The sequence below is a fragment of the Rousettus aegyptiacus genome, unplaced genomic scaffold, assembly GCF_014176215.1.
Source record: "Rousettus aegyptiacus isolate mRouAeg1 unplaced genomic scaffold, mRouAeg1.p scaffold_m13_p_6, whole genome shotgun sequence".
NCBI lineage: Eukaryota > Metazoa > Chordata > Mammalia > Chiroptera > Pteropodidae > Rousettus > Rousettus aegyptiacus.
The window spans coordinates 80,339,004-80,363,044 of NW_023416309.1; the positions used below are offsets into that span (position 1 = coordinate 80,339,004).

The following is a 24,041-nucleotide window of genomic DNA, read 5'->3' on the forward strand; positions in this document are numbered from 1 at the left end:
TCTCCTGGTGTTCGGGAATAGAGAGCTTCATGAAATTTCACTCCACTGAAAACAGAACAGAGAAACCTGACACATATACGTGCACACATAAGTGCATCTGCATGTGTATTTTCTTCTCTTCCTCCACTAGCTCTCTCTCAGTAGTTTATTTTAAAATTTGGAGGACAAGGAAGGAGGGGACAAAATATACAAAACTAATATCAAATGACTCATTTCACAACCAATCTCTCGTTTGGTGCTGTTTAACTAAAATGCATACAAGTTACTAATGTCAAGTAAATGCATCCAGAAATAGCTTGTGTCTGGAAGCAGGAGCGGAGATGGGAAGTGAGCGGGGGCTGGCTCTTACCTCACTGTTGATCCACAGGGTGGCTCCCAGGCTGAAGGCATTTTCCTTGCCCTCCTCCCGCACATCCACGTGCTGGTAGATGCCATCACTGACCTTCCAGGTCACTGTCAGGTGATTTTCACCTTTGCTGCTCGGTCGGATGATCACATCACCCTGGTCCATGGTCTCCATCATTTTTTCTGCTTGCTTGAAATTTATATTATGGAAGGATGGGTGTGCAATCACACGCTTGATGTATGCTGAAGAGGGCAGGGAAAAAGTACAGATCAGGTGATGGAATGGGGAACCAATAGCAATAGAACAAGCCATGGCTTAATTTCTGACCCACTATTGGATTCTGAGTGTCTTTCACCCTCTCTGGGCTTGGACTCTCTGATGTGAAAGATGTGTAAACGTGGGTTCCTATGGTGGTGAGGGAGTGAAGCTTTACGAGTCACAGTGCATTAGCGAAGACAATATGATCCAAGAAGACCCATGTGTCTGGCCCTGCCAATGACTCCCTTTCATGATGTCTCTGGGCCTCAGCACTTCAAAGTAGAGAACTCATTCCTACTGGGAGGCTAAGCAAAGGATACAGCCATCAGCGTGTGCAACCTGTAAAGGGAAAGCTGCCAAGATTTAGCTACACAGGCAGTGGTGGGCACACTCACTGGTCCGCTGCTGCTTTCGCTTCATGTCCTCTTCCTGCTTGTGGTCTGCTGCTTCAGCATCGAAATCATAGTAGGTGTCCTTGGGCAATTTCCACTCATTGTTCCTGTCCATGAGGTCTGAAGTGCGACAAGTCAGGTCTGCGCTAAACTTCTCGATGTCAATCTTCATGATGCGGCAGTGAACAGTCATTCCCACCTAGATCCACAGAACATTTGAGCTGGAAGGGACAAAGATGATCTAGCCCAATGACCTATTTTACATTTGAGAAAACCAAAGTCCAGGCAGAAAGGTGGAGTGACTTGCCCAAAGCCAGCCACCTACTGAATGGCAGATGAGGAGTTTGGGGTTAAGTCTGGTCTGCAGACCTACAGGCTGTGTCCTGTACTGAAGCCTCCCAATCTAGGTAGGAAAACCAAGTGGAGTCTACTGAAACCTAGCCTGTCACTGGCACTTCCCTCCTTCTATAAAGTTGCCTAGTTACTGCTCCTAGGAGGCAATCCAAGTCTGGTTACCCTTTTTGGAGGAGAAGCAATATGATAGCTGTTTTCTGTACTTCACTCTTGGCTTGAGCCAATCTGTCCAAACAGTGCCAAAAGCCAGTCACTCTGCATGGCTCTCCTTTTGAAAATCTCCCTAGTTTCATTTATTAGGAATGTCTTTCTGTAGCCTTCCTAAATCTACAGTTTTAGGGCTTCATGACACTTAGAACCAGAGAATTTGGTATATCTGGTGCCAGCCATGTCGAACTAACTGGGTGATCCTGGAAAAGGCTAAAAAGGAGGTAATATTTCCTTTCCCATCAGGTGGAGATTAGAGACAACATATGTAAATGTCAAGTGCTGGTATCTAGTGTGAACACGCATAATTAACGGCAAGAGAAAATGAGAACAGAAAGGGAGCTTGCTTATCTTTCTGGCTGCTGGACTAAACCACAACTTCCTACACAGTTCTCTCCCAAACGTCTGGCAACTTGATGAAATTTCACAAGGCAGTGAACAAAAGCATTCAGACACATCTCGTCCTGGCTTCTTTCAACTAGTTATAAATCCTCCTGAAATCCTCTCCCTGCTACTGGGAACAGAGCCTAACTTTCGGTGGAGATAGCCCAAGGTTAAAGAGAGCCCAATTTAGGCAGCTGAAAACTGATGCCTTAGCCCCCTCATTCACCTACCTTTACTCGTTCCTCTGGTCGCTTTACCACTTTGTCACTGAGGAACTTGGTGGGGATGAAGCCGGTTACACCATTGTCTAGCCGTGTTTTGACACCAATGGCTTGGCCTGGGCATGAACCACTGTCAAAATGGTTCCAGACCTAAAGATAAAGGGGGCATCAGTAGAAGAGCTTGATCATTAAGATTCTGGAGATCACATATTTAGAAAAGAACTGCCAGAGGTGCTGTAATTTTGGCTTTCTATATATCCTGGACAAATCCCATCAGCTCCTTTTATTGAAGTTGAGAAATTGTCTTTTACAATCTACCCAACATCTGAAGACCCAGAAAAAAGCATTCAGGGTGGCTTTAATGAGTTCTGACCATAAGAAAGGCAGATAATATCTAGAAGAATGAGGGGAAATTTTAAATGTGTGTGGAGAATGAAAGAGTTTACAGGTAACTTCTAACTAGCATAGGGACACTGTGCCTACCCTACACGTAAGAAATGCATGTGTTCATGTCTCTGATCTGGTAGAGATAGATCCCCAGAGAATGGGAAATAGCGTTAAGTGCTGAGCCAGAATAGGTGAAAGCACAGATCATTTCTGACTAACATACGAAGGAACTTCACGTTAGACATGTGTTCTAATCTTCTTTTGCGTATTCATTTGGTAAAGCATGATCTAAATATCTCATTCTCAACTCCTTTAGAGGGCAATAAGACCACTCACTCAAAGAAGTTCAGTAACCCCAGTAACACTGTAGCACATACCTCGCTTAGTTCAGGGAAATTGTCCTGCTGACAGAAAGGGCACTGCCATAGCCCTGTCTCATCATTTCGGATTGCCTGGTCATAGCTCTCGCCCTGTGGACGCCTATGGGCAATGCCAGTGACATTGCAGATGATGAGCTTTCCTGGAGGAATGGTAGAGAATAAGGAAGGGAAGAAGAGAAGAGGTAGCAGGCTAAGAGCACTGGAGAGGCGACTCTTTCCCACCAAATTTCAGTGACAAAACATCTCTTATGGCATCTGTACTGATTTCCCTCACATCTTTGAGAAGGGCAACCTTCCCCTGATTTGATGACAGGGGGAAATAAGGCCTATAAAATTGACTTCATGAAGATCCCACATGTTACAACATAATTTGACCTTGAACTCAGCTTTGACTTTCAGTCTAGGGCTCTATAATCTTTTTAAAAGCTGCTTGGTTTGAATGTATACAGTAAGCACATCCTCCCATCCCTACATATCCTCCTCTAGTTAAAAAACAGACCCAGAATTTACCAATGTAGAAAGTCTCTGGTGTTTCTTTGGTTAACATATTGAAGATTTCCTCTGTGTTTGGAGAGCGGTAGGCTGTACGCAGGTCCTTATACCGACAGCTCAGCTCTGCCCGGATGTCGTACAGGGTGATGTGTTTGTCACCATAGCCCTGGGGAAGGAACCCATCAAGAGGAGCCCAACCCAACTGCTCCCCAACCCAAGCCCTTCAATGATGGGAGCAGGCCAGGTGGCTGTTGGGGCTTCTCTCTTCTTTTCTTCCAACGTTAAAGGGTTTCAAATTTTTTCTTAGCCATGGAACAATGTTCTATAATAAAAATGCTTCATGGAACCCCAATGCATAAATCGGACAAACGTGAAGCTACACTGTTGGAAAGATGGAAGAGGGCCAAGGAGGAAACTCTACTACGGAGCCCCTCCAAGCTCCCTCTGCCTGCCACAATGACTGCAGCAGTCTCTGAGACTCCCTGGCTCCTTAATAAGCAGACTGAAAACTTCCTTGAGAAACCCACTACAGCATGGGGAGGGAGAAGAGAAGATCAAGTCTCCCACACTGATAGTATTGGGGGTTTCTCTGGAGATTTGCTTCCTGAGTCTCCCCCTAATTAGGCCACTCTGATTGGGTTTTTATGCTAGGCTTTCTATACTGTCACCCACCTGCCTCTCCAGTTCTTCGGCAAAGGCATCCAGGTCCAGGTCCTTGAGTCGCTCTGGGTTTTCCAAGATCTCTTCCAGGGCACCTGCAGGATTGGCATCCTCGGCTGATTCATCATATTCCAGAGCATCCACTGCCATCTTCCTGGCCCACTCATAGGTCTCAGGATGGACTCGAGAACCATCAAGGACTTCAATATATGAGTCAGTGCTGAAGGAAAATGCAGATAAAGGACAAGATACATTAACAAGAAGCTTTTAACAACAGCCCGAATGTGACCAATGGGGAACTGGTTAAATAAATTAGGATACCTCCATATGATGGAATACTATACAGCCATTAAAAAGAATGAGGCAGATCTATGTGTGCTGACATGGACAGATGGCCATGATATATTGATACGTGAAAAATGCACTGCAAAACACTATGAACCATATGATCCTATTTTTGTAGTAAATGGGCAGTTAGTAAATGCATAGCAAAAAGAAAATTTAGAAAAGTTGTAGTATACATCAAATTGTTATGGTAGTTATCTCTGGGGGGTGGGATTATGGGGGACTTCCACTTTCTGCATAATACTTCTATATGTTGAATTTTATATTATAATGAACTTATATGAGTTGTTATAAGATAAAGTAAGAAGGGGGAAAAGACCTCTGAGAATTTGCTGATAGCTATTTTCCCCCATAAAGCCTTCCCAGGCTGGTCTTGCCCGTGCACTCACATGGACCTATGTTATTCGTGGAGTGTTACAGCAAAGCTGGGTGGAAAATGAAGTTTTAGAACTTGAAGCCTATTTCCCCACTGATTTCCATTACTGAATGAGGAGCTATGTGCCCGTGGAAAAGATCCTCCAAAGACTGAGTTGATAACTTCTGGAGAGGAAGAGGTCAATAGTGAAGTCCAAAGTCCAAGTGAATAGAACTTTCTCTCAATAACATCATCTTAAAACATATTGAATCTCCCCTTTCCTTATCTCCTCATATCCCAACACTCCTTCTCCATTGCCCCTGCTATTCCCACCCTTATCTAGCCACAACACACCTAATAACAGAACAAGTTTGTGTTTATTGAACGAAGTTATGTTTTCTGTCCTTAATTTATAAACTGGGTTGGTTCTTTTTATGTTTCTCACAAAAAAAGCTTTACAAAATTGAACTGATCTTTTCCATAGGTCAGAGGCTCTTGACCAAATAAAGGTCTTCACCTTTGCTTTAAAACATGTCCTAAATATCTTGGCGGCCCTCTGGCAACCCTAATCCCCTGAACACCCAAAACAAAGGCCAAGGAAATTCCTCCTTTTCAACCCAGGCAGAGGCTATCACCTGTCCCCTAGGGAGGCCGTGTCGATCTTGAGGAAGCCAGCACAATTCATGAAGACTTTGGGACCCATATGGCACATGGTGACCAGCTGGGTCCGGCTCTCGAGCCTGGTGTTGTTCTGCTTCAGGATCTAGGGAAGAGGCCTGAAGTGAGCCAGAGCAGTGGGCAGACCCCACCTCCAGCCTGCTTTCAGGTTTCTGGGAAACCCTCCATGATGGGAACTCTGTCCCCATCTCCCAATATTTGACCACTACACCATAATGCCTGCTACTAAAAAAATTATTTTAATGAACTATATTACATCTACCAAAGACAATATGTGACTAATACATGCCTTAAAAGTTAACAATAAAATATACACTCAAGTACCCAACATTCACCTTTAGAAAAAGAATATTACCAATCCTTTTAAATATCCCTGCATGACCCCCTCTCTGATTGGAGTGTTTTTTCTTCCCATTGGGAAAAACCCCACTATCTTGAAGTTTGTGTCTAGTACTCACTCACTTCCTCCATCTGTTTAAATCATGCCTTATGGCTCCCTTTACCATAGGCTAGTATAGTGAAGAGCATAGCTATGGCCACCTGATCTTAAGTCTGACTCTGACTCTTACTAGCTGAATGACCCTGGACAAGTCCCTTTACCTCTCTGACCTTGGTCTTTCTATAAATAATACTGGCATAGTGTAAAGGCTCAATGGGAACCTTTCCTATTTTGATTCAACCCAATCCTACCTTCAGAAGGTGGGTCCCTTTTCGAGGCCCCAGGCCACAAACATACTGGATTAAGGCTTGGCTATAAGGATGGGCAATGGCACGGTTGACATCAACCCCAACCTCATTGACCCGGTTGATAAATTCACAGTACAAGGCGTTGAGCAGCTCCTCTTTCACCACATGCTCCTGTCAACATACAGCAGGTAGGGATGAGGTCACTGTGCCATTCTGCCTCTCCAGTTCTAGTCCTGCTTGTCAAATCCTACTCACCTGCAAAGGGTGAAACTTGAGACACAGGATGTCTTCATCAGAGCTGCACACCTGGGCAAATTCAATCAGAGGGTCCTGGATGCGCCTGGCCAGGGAGACGGCTTGTCTCAGCACTGGAGGATAATCCCGGAATTCTGCCTAGAGTCAAACAAGGGTCAGCAGGGCCATAAAGTCCCCTCGCTACAATAGCAAGAGGAAACCCAAACCACTCTGGCTTTAAGTCACTTTCTCCTCTCCTCTGGGACGTTTTTCCTGGGGACAATTTAATCTCTAGGGCTCCCAGTCTGAAGCATGAAACATGACTGATGAAATGGAAAACCTCTGCACAGGTAAGTGAACAAGTGTATTCCTGTACCCTCTAACCTGTTTCCCTACCAAATCTCCCTGGGATTGACAGCTCTTGCCTATGCTGGTCCTAAGGGTGGGACTCTAGCATTACCTCTGATTTCTTGCTGTTCATGTAGAGAATGGCTAACTCATTGTCAACCAGCTCCACCCCAATAGAGGAAAGCTGCTGGCCCTGGTCCAGCTCATGCACAATGCGCTTGACATCTTCAATCAACATCTGGGCATCCCTGGAAAGATGAAGGGTGTTGGTCAGGGTTATTTCTGTATAATTTCTTAGGGATAGACAGTCTCATGGCTGGGATGGGAGGGGGGATATTATCAAAGATCTATACGGGCACATGCCAGATTCAATAAGAAGGGACAAGTGACTTTAAACCAGGCCTGGCCCAATCCCCTGGTGTCCCTACCTGTTTTCTCCTGCGACCGTCACCACATGAGGCTTTTTGTTTAGAAGAAATTTCTTCAGGGTTTCAATGTCTTGAGCCTAGATTGAAAGAAAACTGGAGTTGAATGGCTCTGAAGATAGGGAGATTTCAAGTAGTTCTCTCTCCCTAAGTAGCTCGAGATCTTACAAAACCAGAGAACAACGATGCCTCACACGTTGTCTAACTAGAACACAAAACAAGAGGCCTAAGACCTCTGGTTTGAATAGTATACATCTATTAATCTTTTCTAAGGTTATTACACTCCTAGCTTATACTTGGGCTATAACAGTCAGGACTATTCTGATCTCCGCTTCAAGATTTTTCTTTTTTTAAGTTGTTTGTTAAAACTTACTTTTTAGAATGGGGCACTCAACACAATTGAAAAATATCATTAGGTTAAAAAAATCAGAAGCATACACATGAGATGAATTCAAATCCCTTTCCTTAGAAAAAGAGACACTGAAAGGCTAAAGCAGGGGAAAGGTTGGCTTCATGCCTCAGTGGCTTTCAGGTCCTGGAACAGGCTGACCCAGATGCTGTATAGAATAGAAGCAGTAACAGCAGCTCTCAAACACACAAAGCTCAGGAACTGGCCTCAAGCCAGAAGCAAATTTGGTATCTGAAGTTGAGCGCCATCTACTGCCTACGGAAACGAGACTTATCCCAGGACTTGAGGGGTCAATGACCAGGTCAGAAATAATGAGGGTCTTGCATGGGATGCTGCTTACACCATCTGAATTATAACATGTACATAAATGTAAACTTGGTAACCCATCCCAGCCACTTGCCTTTCTTTCCCGTTCTTCCTCTCTCCATGCAGTTCTCCGTTTGGTAAAATGGGGGAGCCGGAGGAAGTCTGTCACTTCTCCTTCACCATTGACCAAGGCGCAGAACACAGGGTGATCTCTGCCAGCCAAACAGGAAAAGAAACAGTGTGATAATGAGTAATATGAGGATATGAATAAGAGAAGAAAGTTAGGTAAGGGTGATGTCAGGAGGCAGGAATAGGCAGTTACCTGGCAGAAGAGAAAGCAATGCCTAGGACTCGGATGCCCTTCCCTTGGTTCTCATCCATAAAGTCATCATCTTCCTCTACTTGTTGATCTGGCCGGTAGGGTGCCACTCTCAACCAGTTGTAGAGCTTTCGACTACAGGCCTGGGAAAGAGAAACGACAGACACTACAGCCATCAGGCTCACCAAGTGTACTAAGGAAACAGATGCAGGTACACCTGTGCAAAGGTTGTATTTGTATGTGCACATGTTCCTAGCCCATGGCAGGCTTCCAACCTGAAGACATACCTTGCTTTTGGAAACTGGAGAGAACAGCAATACAAACAATGTTTAGACTGGAGGGATGCTCCTTAAGTTAGTTAGGTGGTCTTGGAGTGACCAGAGGCCTTGTTTGGACTCTCTCTGATTATGCTATGCCTGCCCCTAGTGTTTCTCTATCAGCTACAGAATTACTATTAAGGAGTTTCTTCGCTCTAGTTTGGGGAAATCACAAGGACTAAAGATCATGAGTTTCTGTCCTCACCTTTATGACATATTCTTTGGCTTCAACCAGCAGCTTGTTCTTGAGTTCTTTAGCCATCTGCACATAGAGGAATTGCTGCAAAGCTCGCTCGATGGCCATGGTGCGCTGCCGGTTCCACTCTTGCACTTGGTGGCTAAACTCATCTCGGTAGTAGAACTGTTTGATCTCTTCAAAATACGTCTGGTCATTGCCATAGCTAAGAAGAGACAATACTGTGGTATCAGAGATGGAGAAAAGGTGATGCCAAATGTACACAGTGTGAGTGAGCCAGATGGTGTAAGCCAGGGACAATGGCTTACCTTTTGAAACTGTGGTTCACATTCCCGAGGGACCCCTTCCTCTAAGAGACTATTCACCAAACCCTCCCCAAAAAGAACCCCCCAGACCAGGGCTTTGCTTACCCTTCTACCCCCTTCATATCTATGCTGATGTCAATGGTGAGCAGCCCTTCATCTTCTGCCAGGCAGATCTTAAGGAACTGGTCATCTCTCAGTTCCTTAACAGGCTTGTTCTTTAAGTACTTGAAGGAATAAGCGTAATGGGCCTCATCCACGTCCTGTACACATCAAGAGAGAATCATCAGTCTACAGATAGGCTGGCTTGACATGGGGGGAAAAGACTGCCTATCTGCTTTCAGGCAGACAGCTCAGCTACAAGAAACCCAGGTCAATCAAACGGAGAGCTGGGCCACATACTAGATTTTAAAGCCCTTTACCCAGAGCTCACCTTTCTACCTTTCTTGGTGGGGGTTATATTTAGCTTGGCTCTCTCCTGGAAAGTTTGCCTCAGCACCTGCCGGACAAGGGGCTCTCGGGCAATTTGCAGGGCCACCATGTAGCGGGCACCTTCCAGCACAGCTTCCGGTGTAGGGAACTGGCTGTGGGGAAAAGGGGGGAGCTCAGGATGTATGTGTCTTTGCTCCCAGGCCCCTTCTCCTGCCAGCCACCTGCTATATGTCTACCTGCAAACGTAATCCTTGGCCAGTTCCAAGGGCTCTGCAGGAAACTGCTCTGTCTCGTGCCGCTGGTAGCTGTCCCGGAGGTTTTCCCCAAATTGCTCAGGAGTAAGACCAAACTTTTTGGCCAGGCCATCTGAAGCAAACAACAGAGTGAAAGGTAAGGCAACAACTAGTCTCTTGGCTCTTAGAGTCTAGAGCAGCAATTCTCAACACTAGACTTTAAAGAAGTCATGGATGAACAGCACCAGGATGTCTTACAAAGAAAAATGAAAATGACTTTAAACACCTGATGGTTTGTTATAAAGCAGAAGAAACAGAAATTTCTATGTGACTCCTGGGTTCAGAACTAAGGTGGAAGCTACAGTTTAATAAAAGAACTTCCCAGAGATAGAACAAACTGCCTCCCTCTGATCATATGAGTTTCCCATCTGTTTGGGAATTTAGGAAGAAGCTAGACCATTACTGTGAGGTGGGTGTGGGTCATGGGAGCAAGTGTGTATAATTGGATTGGTGATTCACTTAAATGTCCTTTAAGTCCTCTTCCTACCCACAAGTGACTATTAGGGAACTCCCCTTGCTCAAGTTTGCCATGCCCAGGCCTCAAAGCAGCTAGCTTTTACCTAGGCCAGCGCTCTGACAGATGGTGTACATGTCTCGGCGGGAAGCCTGCTTGAGCTCTGGCCCCCTCTGCTCCTCATCTTCTGCTTCCTCACCTTCACCTGAGAGGAAAACACAAGTTAGTGGTCTAGTTTCCAATCTTTCTCCAGGATCTGACACAAGTACAGAAGCCCTAAAAGGCACTCGGCCAGGGCATCCTTGGAGATGCCATGCCATCATTAAGCCTCTTGGGTTTTCTTTTCCAGCGCTCACCTTCCTCATCTCCCTCTTCCCTTACACGCTTTAGCTTCTTGCGGTTGGCCTTGGCGGCATTCTGCATCTTGGGAATATCACGACCATAATAAAGCAGAAAATGGCTGTAGACATCTTTCAGCTCATCCATAGACTGTACATCCTTAAGCCTAGAGGGAAGGGACATAAAATCTCCATTGTCTCCAAGGGAGGGTGTACCCCAGTTCTGCTATAAGAAGTTCAATGCCCGTGAGGCAAGGTCCTAACTAGGATGAGTGCCTACATCCCCTAATTACAGACTCACAGTGGTCCCACACCATGACTTAACTGCAACCAAGGCTTCTCAAAGGAGGTATATGTCAAACGAATGGTGGTTGATTATCAGAAGTGAAAACAAAAAGGAAGAAGAAGATGAAGCAACATATCTCTACAAAGTTCAGAATGCCTGAGGTAGTCTTTGTCCCATTTCCCTAGCTTCATGATGCTGGCCACTAAAATCATGATTCCTTTCCACAACCCACTGATTCCAGGCTCACCAACCTGCTTTCTGATTATAAATTGGTTTCCCGTGTAGCTTTATATACATGGAATATATAGATTAGTAAACATGAATTTCTGCTCCTTTTAACCGTTATACCAATATGAATAATATAAATTTGCCTGTCAGAAAAGTCACTTTTGATGTGTTGACAAACTGAATTTCTATGGGATGGGCCCTGTGCTGAGAATTTTGTAAGGTAATACTGCTCCTGAGGGCTTGCCTTTGATCTGAGGGCTTCTTGTCATGAAATAAATCCTGCATATACTACCTCTCCATGTCTGTGGTGTCCAGAGCCCGGATGCCATCAGCAAGAGGTTTGTCAGGATCAGCAGAAATTTGCTCGTACTGGTAAGCCTGCATCTTCTCAAACAGACGTGTTAGGTTCTCCTTGCGGATCCTCAGCTGGGTCCACTAGGACAGGATAGGGCAGGAGTAAGGGCTGGTGTTCAGCCTTGAAGACTCAAGACTACTCTGTTCCTTACCAGGAGACCTGGGGAGGCTTAACAAGATTGGAGATTTTGGGCTGCCAAGAAAGCTTGGGCCCAGGCAGTAGTGGTGCTCAATCCAGCCCTCAACCCCTTGCGGGGCTGGATCCATATTACCTTTTCATCCCACTGCCACACCCTCCATAGGTCATTGATATGCAACTCAGGCTCCACATACTCCTTTCGGTAGAAGGCAATAAAAGGCACCTAGGGTGTAGCAAGGAGACTGCAGTCAACCAGAGAGGAAAGATCTGTATGAATCCTCTTTGCTAAAGGGATAAAGAGCTCAGGGAAATTCATCAGTTTGGGAGCTTGGCCTCCCTCAGAGGCCCATCCAGGGTACACGCTCTCCCCGACATAGAAGAAAATGCTGCAGACAGGGTTCTCTTAATTACTAAAGTCTCCCTTAGTACTCATACTTCTTGAGTCAAGGGACCACTGCTGAGGATAAGAGAAGGGGCTACCCACCTAACCTGGGTAGCTACCTTTATCTTCATCCCCTAGCTGAATGTCTAACACTAGAAATGGGCCATTAGAGCTTGAGGTGCTACCTCAAAATGCTGATTTCTCATGAAGCCCAGGGCCTCTTTGATCTTCTGAATTGTGCTGGGCCCTTTTCGACTGAAGCTGCTGGTTGGCTGCCCTCGGTCTAGGTAATCACAGCTTTCCTATAATTGGAAGAAAAAAGAAAACGCAACACTGTTACTTGATTTGTCTTACCACACATGAAACTGTTTCATGTCATGGGATGACCCCCTCGGATGAAATTAAAAAAAAAAAAAAATCACACACGCACATACACGCAGAATTCTATACTAGGCACATAGATATTTGGGGCAGGGGAGGAGCAGCTCCTCAACTTCTGATTCATGTCAAACATAAGGATCATTTTGGGGATACCTGAAGAGAAATGGTTGGGGTGGCAAAAGCATTCCTGTAGATCCAGTCAGCTTCTTCCTCCAGTTCATCATCTTCAGCCCCCTTGACTGGGATGGAGCGGAGCTGCAAGGGATAAGACAACAGAGTGAGACTGACTTTATCTCACATCCCATTTAGGAAAAATGTACCATTTCTGGACAAAAATGTGTGCTCTGCAGGCTCACATTTTCAGTACTTGGAAGAGCATCATCCTGGAAAGAAATAGACACACCCTATTTTGCTCAAGAAAGAGTGCTATTTGAAGAACCATAAGCAGCACAAGAGTCTATCTTCCCTCCTCTAAGAGCTGGGCTTCTTGTATCCACCAGTCAGATGAGGTTCAAGCTTAACTTGAACCATTCTCTATTACTAGATTGTTTTTCTGCTACAACCCCTTCAGTTCAGAACAGAGGCTGGTGGTTTCTTACCTGGAACCTCTCAGGCAGGTCAGTGGCTCGAATATCGTTGTCCTGATCTGTGAGGTGACTGCTTTCCAGCTCGCTGGGCTCATACATCTCAAAGATGCTCCTGCGGCTCACACGTTTCTTTGTGGTCTTCTTGGGGCGCACTCGGATCTCACCCTCAGCCTCATCGTCCTCATACTCATACTCTTCCTCTAGTTCTTCATCATACTCATTGTATTTTTCGAATTCGTCATAGTCAAAGTCTACACCAAAAATCTCCTGAGCTTCTTGCAGGGCCCTGTGGGTGAGAGCAAGAAGAGTTGGCCCAGGTTCTAGAGAGAAGAGAGAAATGCAGACCCTGCACAGATCATTTACTTGCCCCAAGGGAACTAAGAAGGTTAAGAGAAAAGTTAATTTAAAATCATATTCAATGTGGAATAAAGGCTTAGCTGGTGGATACTGCTGGAGAAATTATTACTTATTGAGGCTAAAAAGCCGACCTTTGGCACATGCTATGACAGATCAAATAGTAACAGGGCAGATGGGTCCACATCCTACTCTGTGGATCTGTCTTTTCCTAGGGCATTATAGTATTCCCTTACAGCAAAACCTTCTTCCAACAAAATTATATTTAAAGGCCAATATATATGAGCTGCAGTTGAAGAGGGAGACTGGAGCCTTGCCCGATCTCAAGTGGCCCTGAAATGCAGAGAGAGCTCTCAGGGCTTCCAGGAACAGTATGAAATCACTGCCTAGCAAAGGTTATTTGAGACAGGGAAGCAAAATGGTTGAGAGCTGAGAATGTCCCATTTTTGGCAAAGGCTCGTGACCTCCTTCCTGACTGGGTTCACGTAGATGCTATAACCACCTCATACCAGACCCCACTCACGCATCTGTGTATCCCGGAAGCTTTTTCCGCCACTTAGGTTTTTTTAGAGGTTGTCCATCATCATCCACAATGAAGTCGTCAATGTCTGGGTGGGGAAGGGAGGAGTTAGTGCTCAGAAGCAGAGGAGAGCCAGGACTAAATGAATTTAGATCCTACTACGTGAGTGGCCAGTGAAGAGTAAGGAGGCTCCCTGAAAGTAATTTCTTTGTGTCGAATGTTGGGGGCTGATAGCTGAAGAAAGGTTTCCCATCTTATTCCTAGGGGCTAGGAAATCCCAACACTCCCCCAAACACCAGCTTCCCTGCCTGATGCCACATACCTGACTCTTCATCATCTTCCTCTTCCTCCTCTGGAGGAGCCATGGGGGCCTCCACGGCTTCCTGCCCCTCTTCCCCTTCCCCATCCTGGAAGATTTCCTCTGCAATGGCCTCTTTTTCATGTTCCTCTTTGCCATATTCCTCCTCATCATCATCCTCGTCATCTGACATTTTTTTGACACGTCGGTATTTTTGCTAGGGGTGAGAAAACTTGTTTTATCTGGGTCTGAGGGGACTAGTGTAAGGATGCCTGCTCTCTAGTCTCACTTCCATTTTCCTGCCAGTGACGCTGACAAAGGGAAATGGGAAAGAACACATTAAGTGATACACTTTCAACTCTAAAGCCCACTCTTGAAATGCTGACAAGCCTCTCTATCAGATCAGGGAAATAAATCTAGGGCTCCACAGTATGATACTGAGCAACTTTCTCTTCTCCGATGTTCCCCAAATTGCCTAGATGTGCCTCCTTCCCCAGGAGTTGCTGAATTTCAATGGCTTTTTCCTTCACATCCCAAGAAACAGAAAAAGAATGACACTTACCCCTCTTTTCACTTTGACACCTAAATTCTCCTCAATGAGGTCAAAATCATCATCTTCCAGGCGGTCATCAAAAGATGCTGGAAAAAACGAAGTGTTACCCATGGTGACGGGGAGCCCCCTTCTCCACTGCAAATTCCACCCCAGCCTCATCTGACTTGAGAGACTATTACTCACTGCGTTTTCTCTTTTTGTGACCAACATCATCTTCTGAATCACCAGAGTCACTACCTTCATCCTCCTCTCCTTCATCTTCATCATCATCATCATTGATAAACCCTTTCAGGTTACCTTGCTCATCCTGATCATCTAGGTTTTCTTCCTCCTCCTCCTCATCTGGAAAATACGCATGTTTAAGGCATGGAGTTTGAAAAACAGGCTGGGAGTGGGGCAGGGTCACATGCTTAACTGATTTTCTATCTGCTCTGAACTTAATGACTTGGATGCCATGTTTAGTCTTCTGTTTCATCTAAAGATGCAAAACATGACTACTGACTTAGGGCAGAAGCATCTGGAAAGAACCATCTCTTTCATATATTCATCATCTGTCTTTAGGCAAGATGTTTGGCTCTTCAAAATTATCACTTGAGGCTTTACAGCCACCAAGAACCTTCATTTCCCTCTCAGTTTATAAACTCAGCAGCTCCATCCCTTTGTTTATCCATAATTCTTTTGATAAAACTTACATTTCCTTTTCTGCTTTCACAGCCATTTCATGGTTTTATTCTGCTGATGACCCTAATGGTTTGGTTTGGCCAGAGAAACAGAAAACTAGGTACATAAATACCAACACTGTCTATGGCCATGCTACTCTGAACAAACCCGATCCTGTCTGATCTCGGAAGCTAAGCAGGGTTGGGCCTGGTTATACTTGGATGGGAGAACACCTAGCAAGACCAGGCATAAAAAAATAAGGGATTGTAAGCTGACAAGGTTCCTGCAATCTGTGAGGACAACCAAGGGTTGCTTCGTGTAAAAAAAAAAAAAAAAAAAAAAAGGAATAAATAACAATACTTCCAGGCCTCTAAAAGAAGGAGACATTACATACGTATTTATGGTTTACTATCTGTCCCACTAAAGTAAACTCTGTGATAGCTGGGTCTTTATTTTGTATTCTTAGTTCTAGGCACAGTGCCTGGCATACAGCAGATAGATGCTCAGTAAATATTTTCTATGGCTGAAAATTCTCAAGCTAGTACCTCCTGTGTGATAACTTCTGTGCTTAGCCTGAGCAACTATCGAAAGCTTAGCAACAGTGAGAATAAGCTTGAGGCTGGGGCCTCCTCACCATCATCCTCCTCTTCCACAAATTTTTTGGTGACCCGGGGTACCACCTCGCCATCATCATTGTACTCTTCCTCTGATTCTTCAGCCTCGCTTTCCACAAAATCAGACATTGCAACAGCTTCTCACAGGCCACCTGAAGAAGACCAGGGAAGGAAGGGAGATGGTGATTAAAAAAATCAGACACATGATTTTACAGAGGGTCCTTAAACCTTTCCACAAACATGCTTTTTGCCATGTCCCACTGCTCTCTCCCATTCAATCATGTCCACCTGGGGAGGAGAGAGTAAGGATCAGATGGCTCCCTCTCTTTCATTTTTCTTTCCTTCCAAGGTTGCTCCTCTCACGTGTACCTTTAAAAAGACGATTATACTGGACTTCTTTATATAAATATCGTCTTGCTTCCCCAAAGAGTTTTATCTCGTCGTTTGGGGGCAGGAATGGGCAGATGAGAAAAGAAATTAGTGAAGGGATAATCACATAGATAGGGATATGGTTTAAGTGAGATTATGTGACTTGATCATCAAGAAGTTTGAGAAACAGTAAGTGCTAACTTAATGACAAGTACTTTTATATATACTATACCTGGCTAATGGCAGAGACAAAAGGAAAATTCTTTTCAAAAAATGTTTAAAGTACCCACCTGTGTGAGTATTGTTTGGGAGAATTTTACTGGAGAAAGGTCCTCTTTAGAAATATTAGAATCATAACTTTATTTCTACCATTTCCCTGGATAGTAAAACAAAATGAATAAAGCAAACAACCACTTGAAAGAGGCTTGTATGGCCTACAAAATAAAAGCAAGATAAATACAAAGATTGCTGAAATTAAAGTTCGAGATCAAATCCTGGTCCCATCATTTATCAGACATGTAAACTTAACCAAATGACTGAATGTGTACGAATATTGATTTCTTCATCTGGAAAATGGCAATAGCACTATCTCTACCTTGCAGGGTAGTTGAGAATATTATATGACATAATGGAAAGAACATAGTTTACTGTTTCCATAAATGTTAACTAAGTTTGAATTTTAATCCTGGGCCTAATTTTCCTTAGCATTCTGTAATTCTGTACCAACCAATCTCAACTTCGTCTTCTATTTCTCTGTTTTCAGACTTATCCAAAGCCTGGAAATGCAATGGAGAAGGCCGGAACCAGAACATGAAGCTTCCTGGACCTTGAGCAGGATTTTAAAAAACAGCACAAATACAAATCATAACATTGAGTATCCATTATAGAATCCTGAAGCTGGCTGCTGAGTAACTCAGTATGACTTGTCATCCTGTCCTGTAATGGTTCACTGTGCATGACTATTTTCCCCACTTAGATTATAAGTTAATGGAAATTAGAGACCATATCCAATTGAAGGACTAAGAAAAACCATAAAAACATAAGTGGCAATATGAGAAGTATTACAAGATACTTTGTGATTCTTTACCAGATAAGCTGTGTCTTTCTAGGTGCTCTGCACAAAATATGAATTGCTCCTTGTTAAATATTTACTTTTTCATAATGTTGCCATATTCCCAGTGAAGTTTGCAGTGGGAAGGCCTGTGGGGGAAGGGCTACCAGAAATGGTCTGAGCTCTAGCAGGAGCCTTAAAAAGTTGTAGTTCTGGGGTGCTAATTCTTCAGAAAATTTCCCTTACTGATCCACTGATACTGTAACTAATTAAGATGAATTGAGCTCAAGGAAACAAAAGTGAAGGTGCTGAGTTCTGGTGGAAAGGGAGGGACAATGATGTGGTCTTATGTTCAGTTTTAGGCTGAGGTTTCAGATGCCATTCTTTTCAAACTTTATTGAATGTTTACCATGCACAAACATTCTGCTCGGAGCTAGGGATTTGAAGAGAAACAGGATTATTCTCAAGGAGTGGACATCTAGTAGGAAAGAGATGTGAAAGTAATGACCATAACATAATTTTACGTATTATGACATATATATAGAACAGGCCCTGGATTAGAATAAATCCACAATACTCACGCAAAACCAGGCAAAATTAATATAGGCCTTTCCTGGGTACTTTAAGACGGGGTCCCCAACCCCTGGTCCACGGACTGGTACTGATCTGTGGTCTGTTAGGAACCAAGCCGCACAGTAGGAGGTAACTGGCAGATGAGTGAGTGAAGCTTCATCTGTATTTGCAGTTGCTCCCCAGCGCTAGCATCACCGCCTCAGCTCCACCTCAGATCAGACATTAGATTCTCATAGGAGCACTAGTCTCTGGTGCCAAAAAGGCTGGGGACCACTGCTTTAAGCAACTAAAAAAGAGTGCCCTAAGAAATAATATTTATCACACATCTACCAAGTTCCAGACTTAATATCTATTTAACCCCTACACTGGCCTATGAGTTACAGCACACACACCTCTCTCCATTCAACAGAGGAAACAGACTGAGATGAAGTCACTTGCTTAAGGTGACACAACTGCAAGCGCTGAGATCTGAGTTAAGGTCTATCTTTTCTACTGTATCAGGAGTTCTCAGTGCGATTCAGGGACCACACCCTCCTTTCTCTCAGGAGTGTACAGTGGAGTTTTTTGGTTGCTAATTAACATGTAGTACCACAACAGACTTGCAGAAGCAGATATGAGAATTCAGCTGTATTCTACTAAGGCAGACAACAAGATTTACAAACAAGCAAAGAAGTAAAAAAACAATCTTCTGACTACATTTTTTGTTTTGATGATTATAGCTGTTTTTCATTTAGTTGTTTTTTTTTCACAAAAAAAGTATTATTTATGTTAAAGCGTAGTGGGCTTATTTTTTTACCAGCTTTAATGAGACATAATTGATATATAACACTGCATAAATTTAAGGTGAATGTGTCGATTTGATATACTTGTATACTGCTAAATGATTATGTTTTTGTAGTGGGATTATTATTCAAAATGAATATGAATGTTTTAATTTCTAATCCAATAAACATCAATATATATATCTCATAAATATCAATAGATTTAACTCACATAAACAAAATGTCTTTAGAGTCTTAAATTATTTTTAAGAGTATAAAGTTTGAGAGTCACTATATCATATCAATTGTATAGGCCCCTTGGGGTGGCAATATAGAAAGCCTTGAGGTTAGATTGATGCCCCTTTCCCCCCCATTATCTGTATCCTTAAGGTCATATAGCTTGAATACTGCCAAAAGTGAGTATCTAAAATTTTGCCATTTAAATCTGGTGCTCTAATTTTAATTTTGACACTCCCTCTCAGCCCTGAACTGAGCCATTAAAAATAGATTTGGTTACAACAGCCCTCACATAGCTTGCTTGCTTTAATTAGGCTATCAGACCCACAAATTCAGCCTTGTAAGGCTTCAGCATTTTCACATTAAATGCCAGCTCCTGCAGACCAGATGCCCTACAGCCTACTTAACAGAGAGAAACAGACAACTTACCTGATGAAAATAACAGCTTTCTTCTGTCCCAGGGGCAGCTGGTACACTGAGCTGTATGTAGTTTTCCTCCCATTCCCTAGATTAGCAATAAAGTACATGCTGTGCTATAGCTGGGGAATGCCTCCAATCTAGCTCACAGCCAAGACTTCCAGTTAAAAGAGGAGTGCCAGAAGCAATCTTGACTTGCTTCAACTTGCAGGAGCTAGATGTACAGGGGGTGCTGCAGCAGCACTGCAGGCTGAGGTAGGCGAGCAGCGACTATTCCAGAACAAAAACACTACTTATTACTAAATATCTGAGATGAGCCTGATGTAGATTCGATTTTGTATTTAGTACTTATGCTCTTGAATTTTCCCTATATTCAGAGTGTAAGTCAAATTTGCTGCTGAAATAGGTCAACAAGCTGAGTGAGGCGGTGAAGGAAGGTTTCTCCAGGCAGAAGCACAGCTGCAGTACAAGATGTGGCTCAAAGGGGAAGGCTGGCAGTTACCATGACATTCTCTGGAAGAGGAATGGAGCTGGGATCACATTGTCACAGGGGAGGCCCTCAGCAGTCCCTCCCGTGGAACAAGATAATGTAGGAGGCAATTAAAAGGAGACCAGAGCAAAAAGAGATAGATGTCTGTTAATTCCCTCCATTGGCAGCTTCAATTAACATTTAGTGTTGCTTTTTTTAAGGGTCAAGCTCTGTGCTGGGATTCGGGCATATAAAAATTAGTAATTTATGCTTTTTACCCTGGAGTTCACAATCTATGTCAAAAAAACATAAACAAACTTGTAAATAAAGTATAATAAATGTTATGTGATAGTCATATACCAGGATTATGAGAGCAATATGAAAAGGGAAGTCAGAGAATATCTCAGAAAAGGTGATGTCTGAAGGCAAGAGGAGATAAGGTAGTCTGATAAAAGGAAACATGAGCAAAGGCTGAGTTTGAAAGGGCCTAGTGGTCTTGGTCTGGGGAATAGCCCCAGAAGTCTGGTGTGAAGTTTAAACTACAAGACATTCAGTATTTTATGAGCAAGGGCCTAGGACATTTTCAAAGGTGTTCATGAGTGACTACACAACTTGGAATCCCAAAATGTAAAAGTTTAATAAATAAAAGTATGCAGAGTCCACTTAAGACAAGTTCTTTTTAATTCTGAGATTCAGAACTCTTTGTTATGAAAAATTCTAATCATACCAAGTCAAGATGTTAAAATATAGAAGAGTTAATTTTACCTATAATCATTTTAACATGCATACACACCATGCATACGAGAAATAACAATTTTAGAATCTTTTCACTATCAGGGTATAAAAAGCATTATTGTTAATAACGGCTAACATAAGTAATTTAAAAATATTAGTTACCCCTTTTCTTTCCATGTTTCCTTGAGGAATAAGGAAAGGGCAAAAGAGCAGAAACAACTAAAATATGTAACCAGATTCAGAATCTCTGCAACAAAAGGAGGAACAGTTACTGAGCTTTATACCACACATGTTAGGGAACATATAGAGCCATTCTTGCTCTAGCACAGGGGTTGGCAAACTACAGAGGACCAGAACTGCCACTGTAGCACATAAGCAGACACTGATAACATGTAATGAATGGGAGTCACCTAAGTTGACCTAGGAGCTTTAGTTTCATGACCCCTGATCTAGAAGTACACTGGACTTTGAAGAATTGATGACAAAGGTACCGTGAGAGCCTGTAATAGAGGACTCTATCCTGGTTTTGAGGAAGCGACATTAAATAAAGACTTTAAGAGTGAGGAGTAATTAGCTAAGTGGAGGAGCTGGCTCTTTTGGAGGTGGTTAGAGAAGTGGTGGTGTTGGAGAAGAGCACTCCCAGCACCAGGCCCAGGATGCCCTGTGACAAGAACAGTGAAAGCTAGCTTGACTGGGGAGAGAAAGAAGAGTTCATAAGTTGAAAGTGAAGTCACAAGGATCTTGGTATGATATGTTAAGATTTTGGACTCTATTTGAAAGGTGTTGGAAAGCCCCTGCAGGATTTTAAACAGAGAATTGACTTAATTTACTTGCTAATTCAACAAATACTTATAAGTGCCTACTACATGCCAGGCATGTATAAGATACCTGTATACCCCTAGGATACCTGTATTCCACAAACATGTTATACAGACCTTGTTACAAGTGGTAGGAAGCAAACACCCTCACCTCCGAGAAGGTGAGTTTAGGTTGGAATATCAAGAATGGTTAGGATGTGGTATGCAAAGCCAGGCGAAGAGGTTCCTTGTAGAAAAGATGAGGAAGAACTTGGCATATGGTAGATGTCCTAAAGCCAGTGTGATTAGAGAATGGTGAATGTGAGAGGGAGGGGCTTGTTTAAGTGGGGCTATGAGGTCTGAGGAAAGCCACTGGAAAGTTTTAAACAGGGAAATGACATGACCTAACCTGACCTGATCCTGTTATGTAGAAAACAGACAAGATGGGCATTTGGGTGGAAGCAGGGAAAACTAAGGATACCACTGTGGTAGCCCAGGCAAAAGATGATAGTGGCTTGGAAAAGGGTGGTAGCACTGAAGATAGAGAAGAATAGAAGACAGATTTGAAATATATTTTGGAAGTAGAAGTGACAGAACTTACTAAAAGACTTGGGGATGGGGACACTGATGGAGAAGGATGCAAGATGATTCTCAAGAGGTCTGGCTTTTGTACTCATGTGGATGAGAGTACTACTCAGTGAGATAGGGAAGACCAGGTTTGGAAAGACAGGAAAACCAAAATTTTCTTTGTTAGGTTTGGGATATCTAAGAGGCATCTAAATAAATGCAGCTATTACACAGGCATTCTGTGCATAATTCTTAAACACAAAAGAGGGTTGGGCTAGAGATTTGGAAGTTGCCAGCTTTCAGATGATAATTAAAGCCACCAGATTGAATCACCTAAAGGAAGTATGCAGAGAACCCAGGATTAAACTGTAAAGAAAATCTAACACTTATAGACTAAGCAGAGAACAAAAGCAGCTAGCAAAGGAGACTGAGAAGCAGCCAGAGCAATGGAGAAAATCCATAGTGAAGTGTCGAACGAAGCCAAGAAAAGGTTTCAAGAAAGGAGTAGACTGTGTTGAATATTCCAGACACTGAGGAAGATGAGAACAAAGCATCCATGAGATTTGGAAATACAGAAGTGACTAGTGACCTTGATAAGAGCACTTTCTATGGAGTGGTCAGAAGAGAAACCAGACTGGTGTAAGCTGAAGAATGAATAAAAGCTGAGAAAGTTGACACGTGTAGAAATTTGCCTATGAAGGGATATTAAAAAGTAAGATAGCAGTTGGAGGCGGATGAGAAGGATATCAGAACATAATTTGTATGTTGACAAGAAGAGATTTTTTACAGAGGTAGGATTTGGTGACTGATTTTACTGGGGAAAAAAAGAGAGGAAAAATTCAAGGATTATACACTGAATTCTAATTGTGGTGCCATTACTGAGACCAAGAAGCAAGGGCAAATTTATTTGCCTCCAAAGACCATATGTTTTCACCATACAGGGTAGGATTCCTTACTTGTGAAGGCCTTCAGAGGGAGAACAGTAAAATGCGACTGAACCTCTCTAGACTGCACCACTCCCTAATGTGATCAATCTCTAGATGAGGTTTAAACCTCTTAGGGAATAACAATACTATGCTAATGTAATCTAGAAGCCAGATAAACCAACTGAATAAGAATGGGCTTGTATTGGCTAAAAGGACAGTTATGGAAAAAGATCTTTAATTCAGAGGTGATGGGGAAGCAACCATACGTTTGTAATCAATACAATGAAGATTTAAAAACCGGTAACTTTCAGATAAACAGTGGAACTAAACCTTCCCCGCCCGGAAGAAGTTAACTGAATTCAAAGTGTTTATACCTTCCAAATTCATTATTACCAGTGGTGTTAATACTCCCTTACTATTTAACATTACAGTGAATTTCCATGGCCATATTTTGGAGAGCTTAGACCTCCTCTCAAAGAAAAATAAGGATCAGTTCTGGCAACAAACAAGAGAAATGAACTGGTTCAATGGAGTGCCTAGAGAGAAAGACAGAAACTGAAAGGAAGTAAAGTTTTGACTTAATAGTCCATTCTGATGTTTGTGGTAGGCGTTTGTGGATGCAGCCATCTACAAAAAATTCTAATTTTATTATACAACAATGGGGGGGGGAGGATGGAATTTGGCATAGCCCTCTAGCCTCATGGCCGAGATGCTGAAAGGTCCATAGGTAGCACATCCTCAGAACAAACAACTCAATCACCTGATCCTGACTCAGAAGCCCCAGGTCCCTTCCATTTCCAATCCATTCGCATGGCCCAGTTTTCAGAAGCTGCGACAGAAGGACAGGACCACAGGATGCCTGGTGATACAACAGGCCGCCCAATTCACGGATTCCGGGTGGCACAGGGTTCAGTAAAGCCTTGAGACTCTGAGCAACTACCCCACTTTCCTCCTCCTTCTCCTTCATAGAGCGGGTAAGGCCGGGAGCTCTCCTTCTTCCCGCATACGGCTCCCCAAAGCCTCTTCCCTTACGGGAACAGGCCCTCGGAGCCTGATTCCCCACCTGACCCATTCGAGGAGCACACTTTCCAGTCCGAACTTTACCCACCTGAAGCCCGCCGCTTCTCCAGTGCGCTAAACCCCCGCTGAGGAAAATGGAGTCGTCGAACCGAGACTGGGAAAGGATAGTACGAACCCACTGCACGGCCCCTCCGCCGCCACCGCCGCCGCTGCTGCTGCTGCGTCAACGTGCTACGTCACTTCC

The 24,041-nt window shown here is 43.5% G+C and overlaps 1 protein-coding gene across 4 annotated transcripts in view; it reads right to left on the reverse strand.

Moving 5' to 3' along the window:
• Nucleotides 1–24,019, reverse strand: part of SUPT6H (SPT6 homolog, histone chaperone and transcription elongation factor) — a 28,993-nt gene extending 4,974 nt beyond the window's left edge. The window contains exons 1-32 of one of the 4 annotated variants that reach the window (XM_036223013.1): nt 23,886–24,019; nt 19,296–19,371; nt 16,535–16,620; nt 15,896–16,027; nt 14,785–14,943; nt 14,611–14,687; nt 14,073–14,265; nt 13,754–13,838; nt 12,889–13,162; nt 12,443–12,544; nt 12,094–12,210; nt 11,660–11,749; nt 11,326–11,468; nt 10,538–10,686; nt 10,288–10,386; nt 9,671–9,800; nt 9,436–9,586; nt 9,111–9,265; nt 8,710–8,905; nt 8,191–8,330; nt 7,963–8,080; nt 7,157–7,233; nt 6,841–6,976; nt 6,402–6,539; nt 6,150–6,317; nt 5,417–5,544; nt 4,094–4,301; nt 3,440–3,587; nt 2,927–3,069; nt 2,172–2,312; nt 1,000–1,195; nt 350–588 (exon numbers count right to left, since the gene is read on the reverse strand). In XM_036223013.1, coding sequence (XP_036078906.1) covers nt 350–588; nt 1,000–1,195; nt 2,172–2,312; nt 2,927–3,069; nt 3,440–3,587; nt 4,094–4,301; nt 5,417–5,544; nt 6,150–6,317; nt 6,402–6,539; nt 6,841–6,976; nt 7,157–7,233; nt 7,963–8,080; nt 8,191–8,330; nt 8,710–8,905; nt 9,111–9,265; nt 9,436–9,586; nt 9,671–9,800; nt 10,288–10,386; nt 10,538–10,686; nt 11,326–11,468; nt 11,660–11,749; nt 12,094–12,210; nt 12,443–12,544; nt 12,889–13,162; nt 13,754–13,838; nt 14,073–14,265; nt 14,611–14,687; nt 14,785–14,943; nt 15,896–16,004 — 4,209 coding nt within the window. In that variant the 5' untranslated portion in view covers nt 16,005–16,027; nt 16,535–16,620; nt 19,296–19,371; nt 23,886–24,019. The other 3 variants (XM_016139051.2, XM_016139046.2, XM_016139048.2) reach the window with 3 other exon arrangements.
• Between the last annotated feature and the right edge of the window lie 22 nt (nt 24,020–24,041).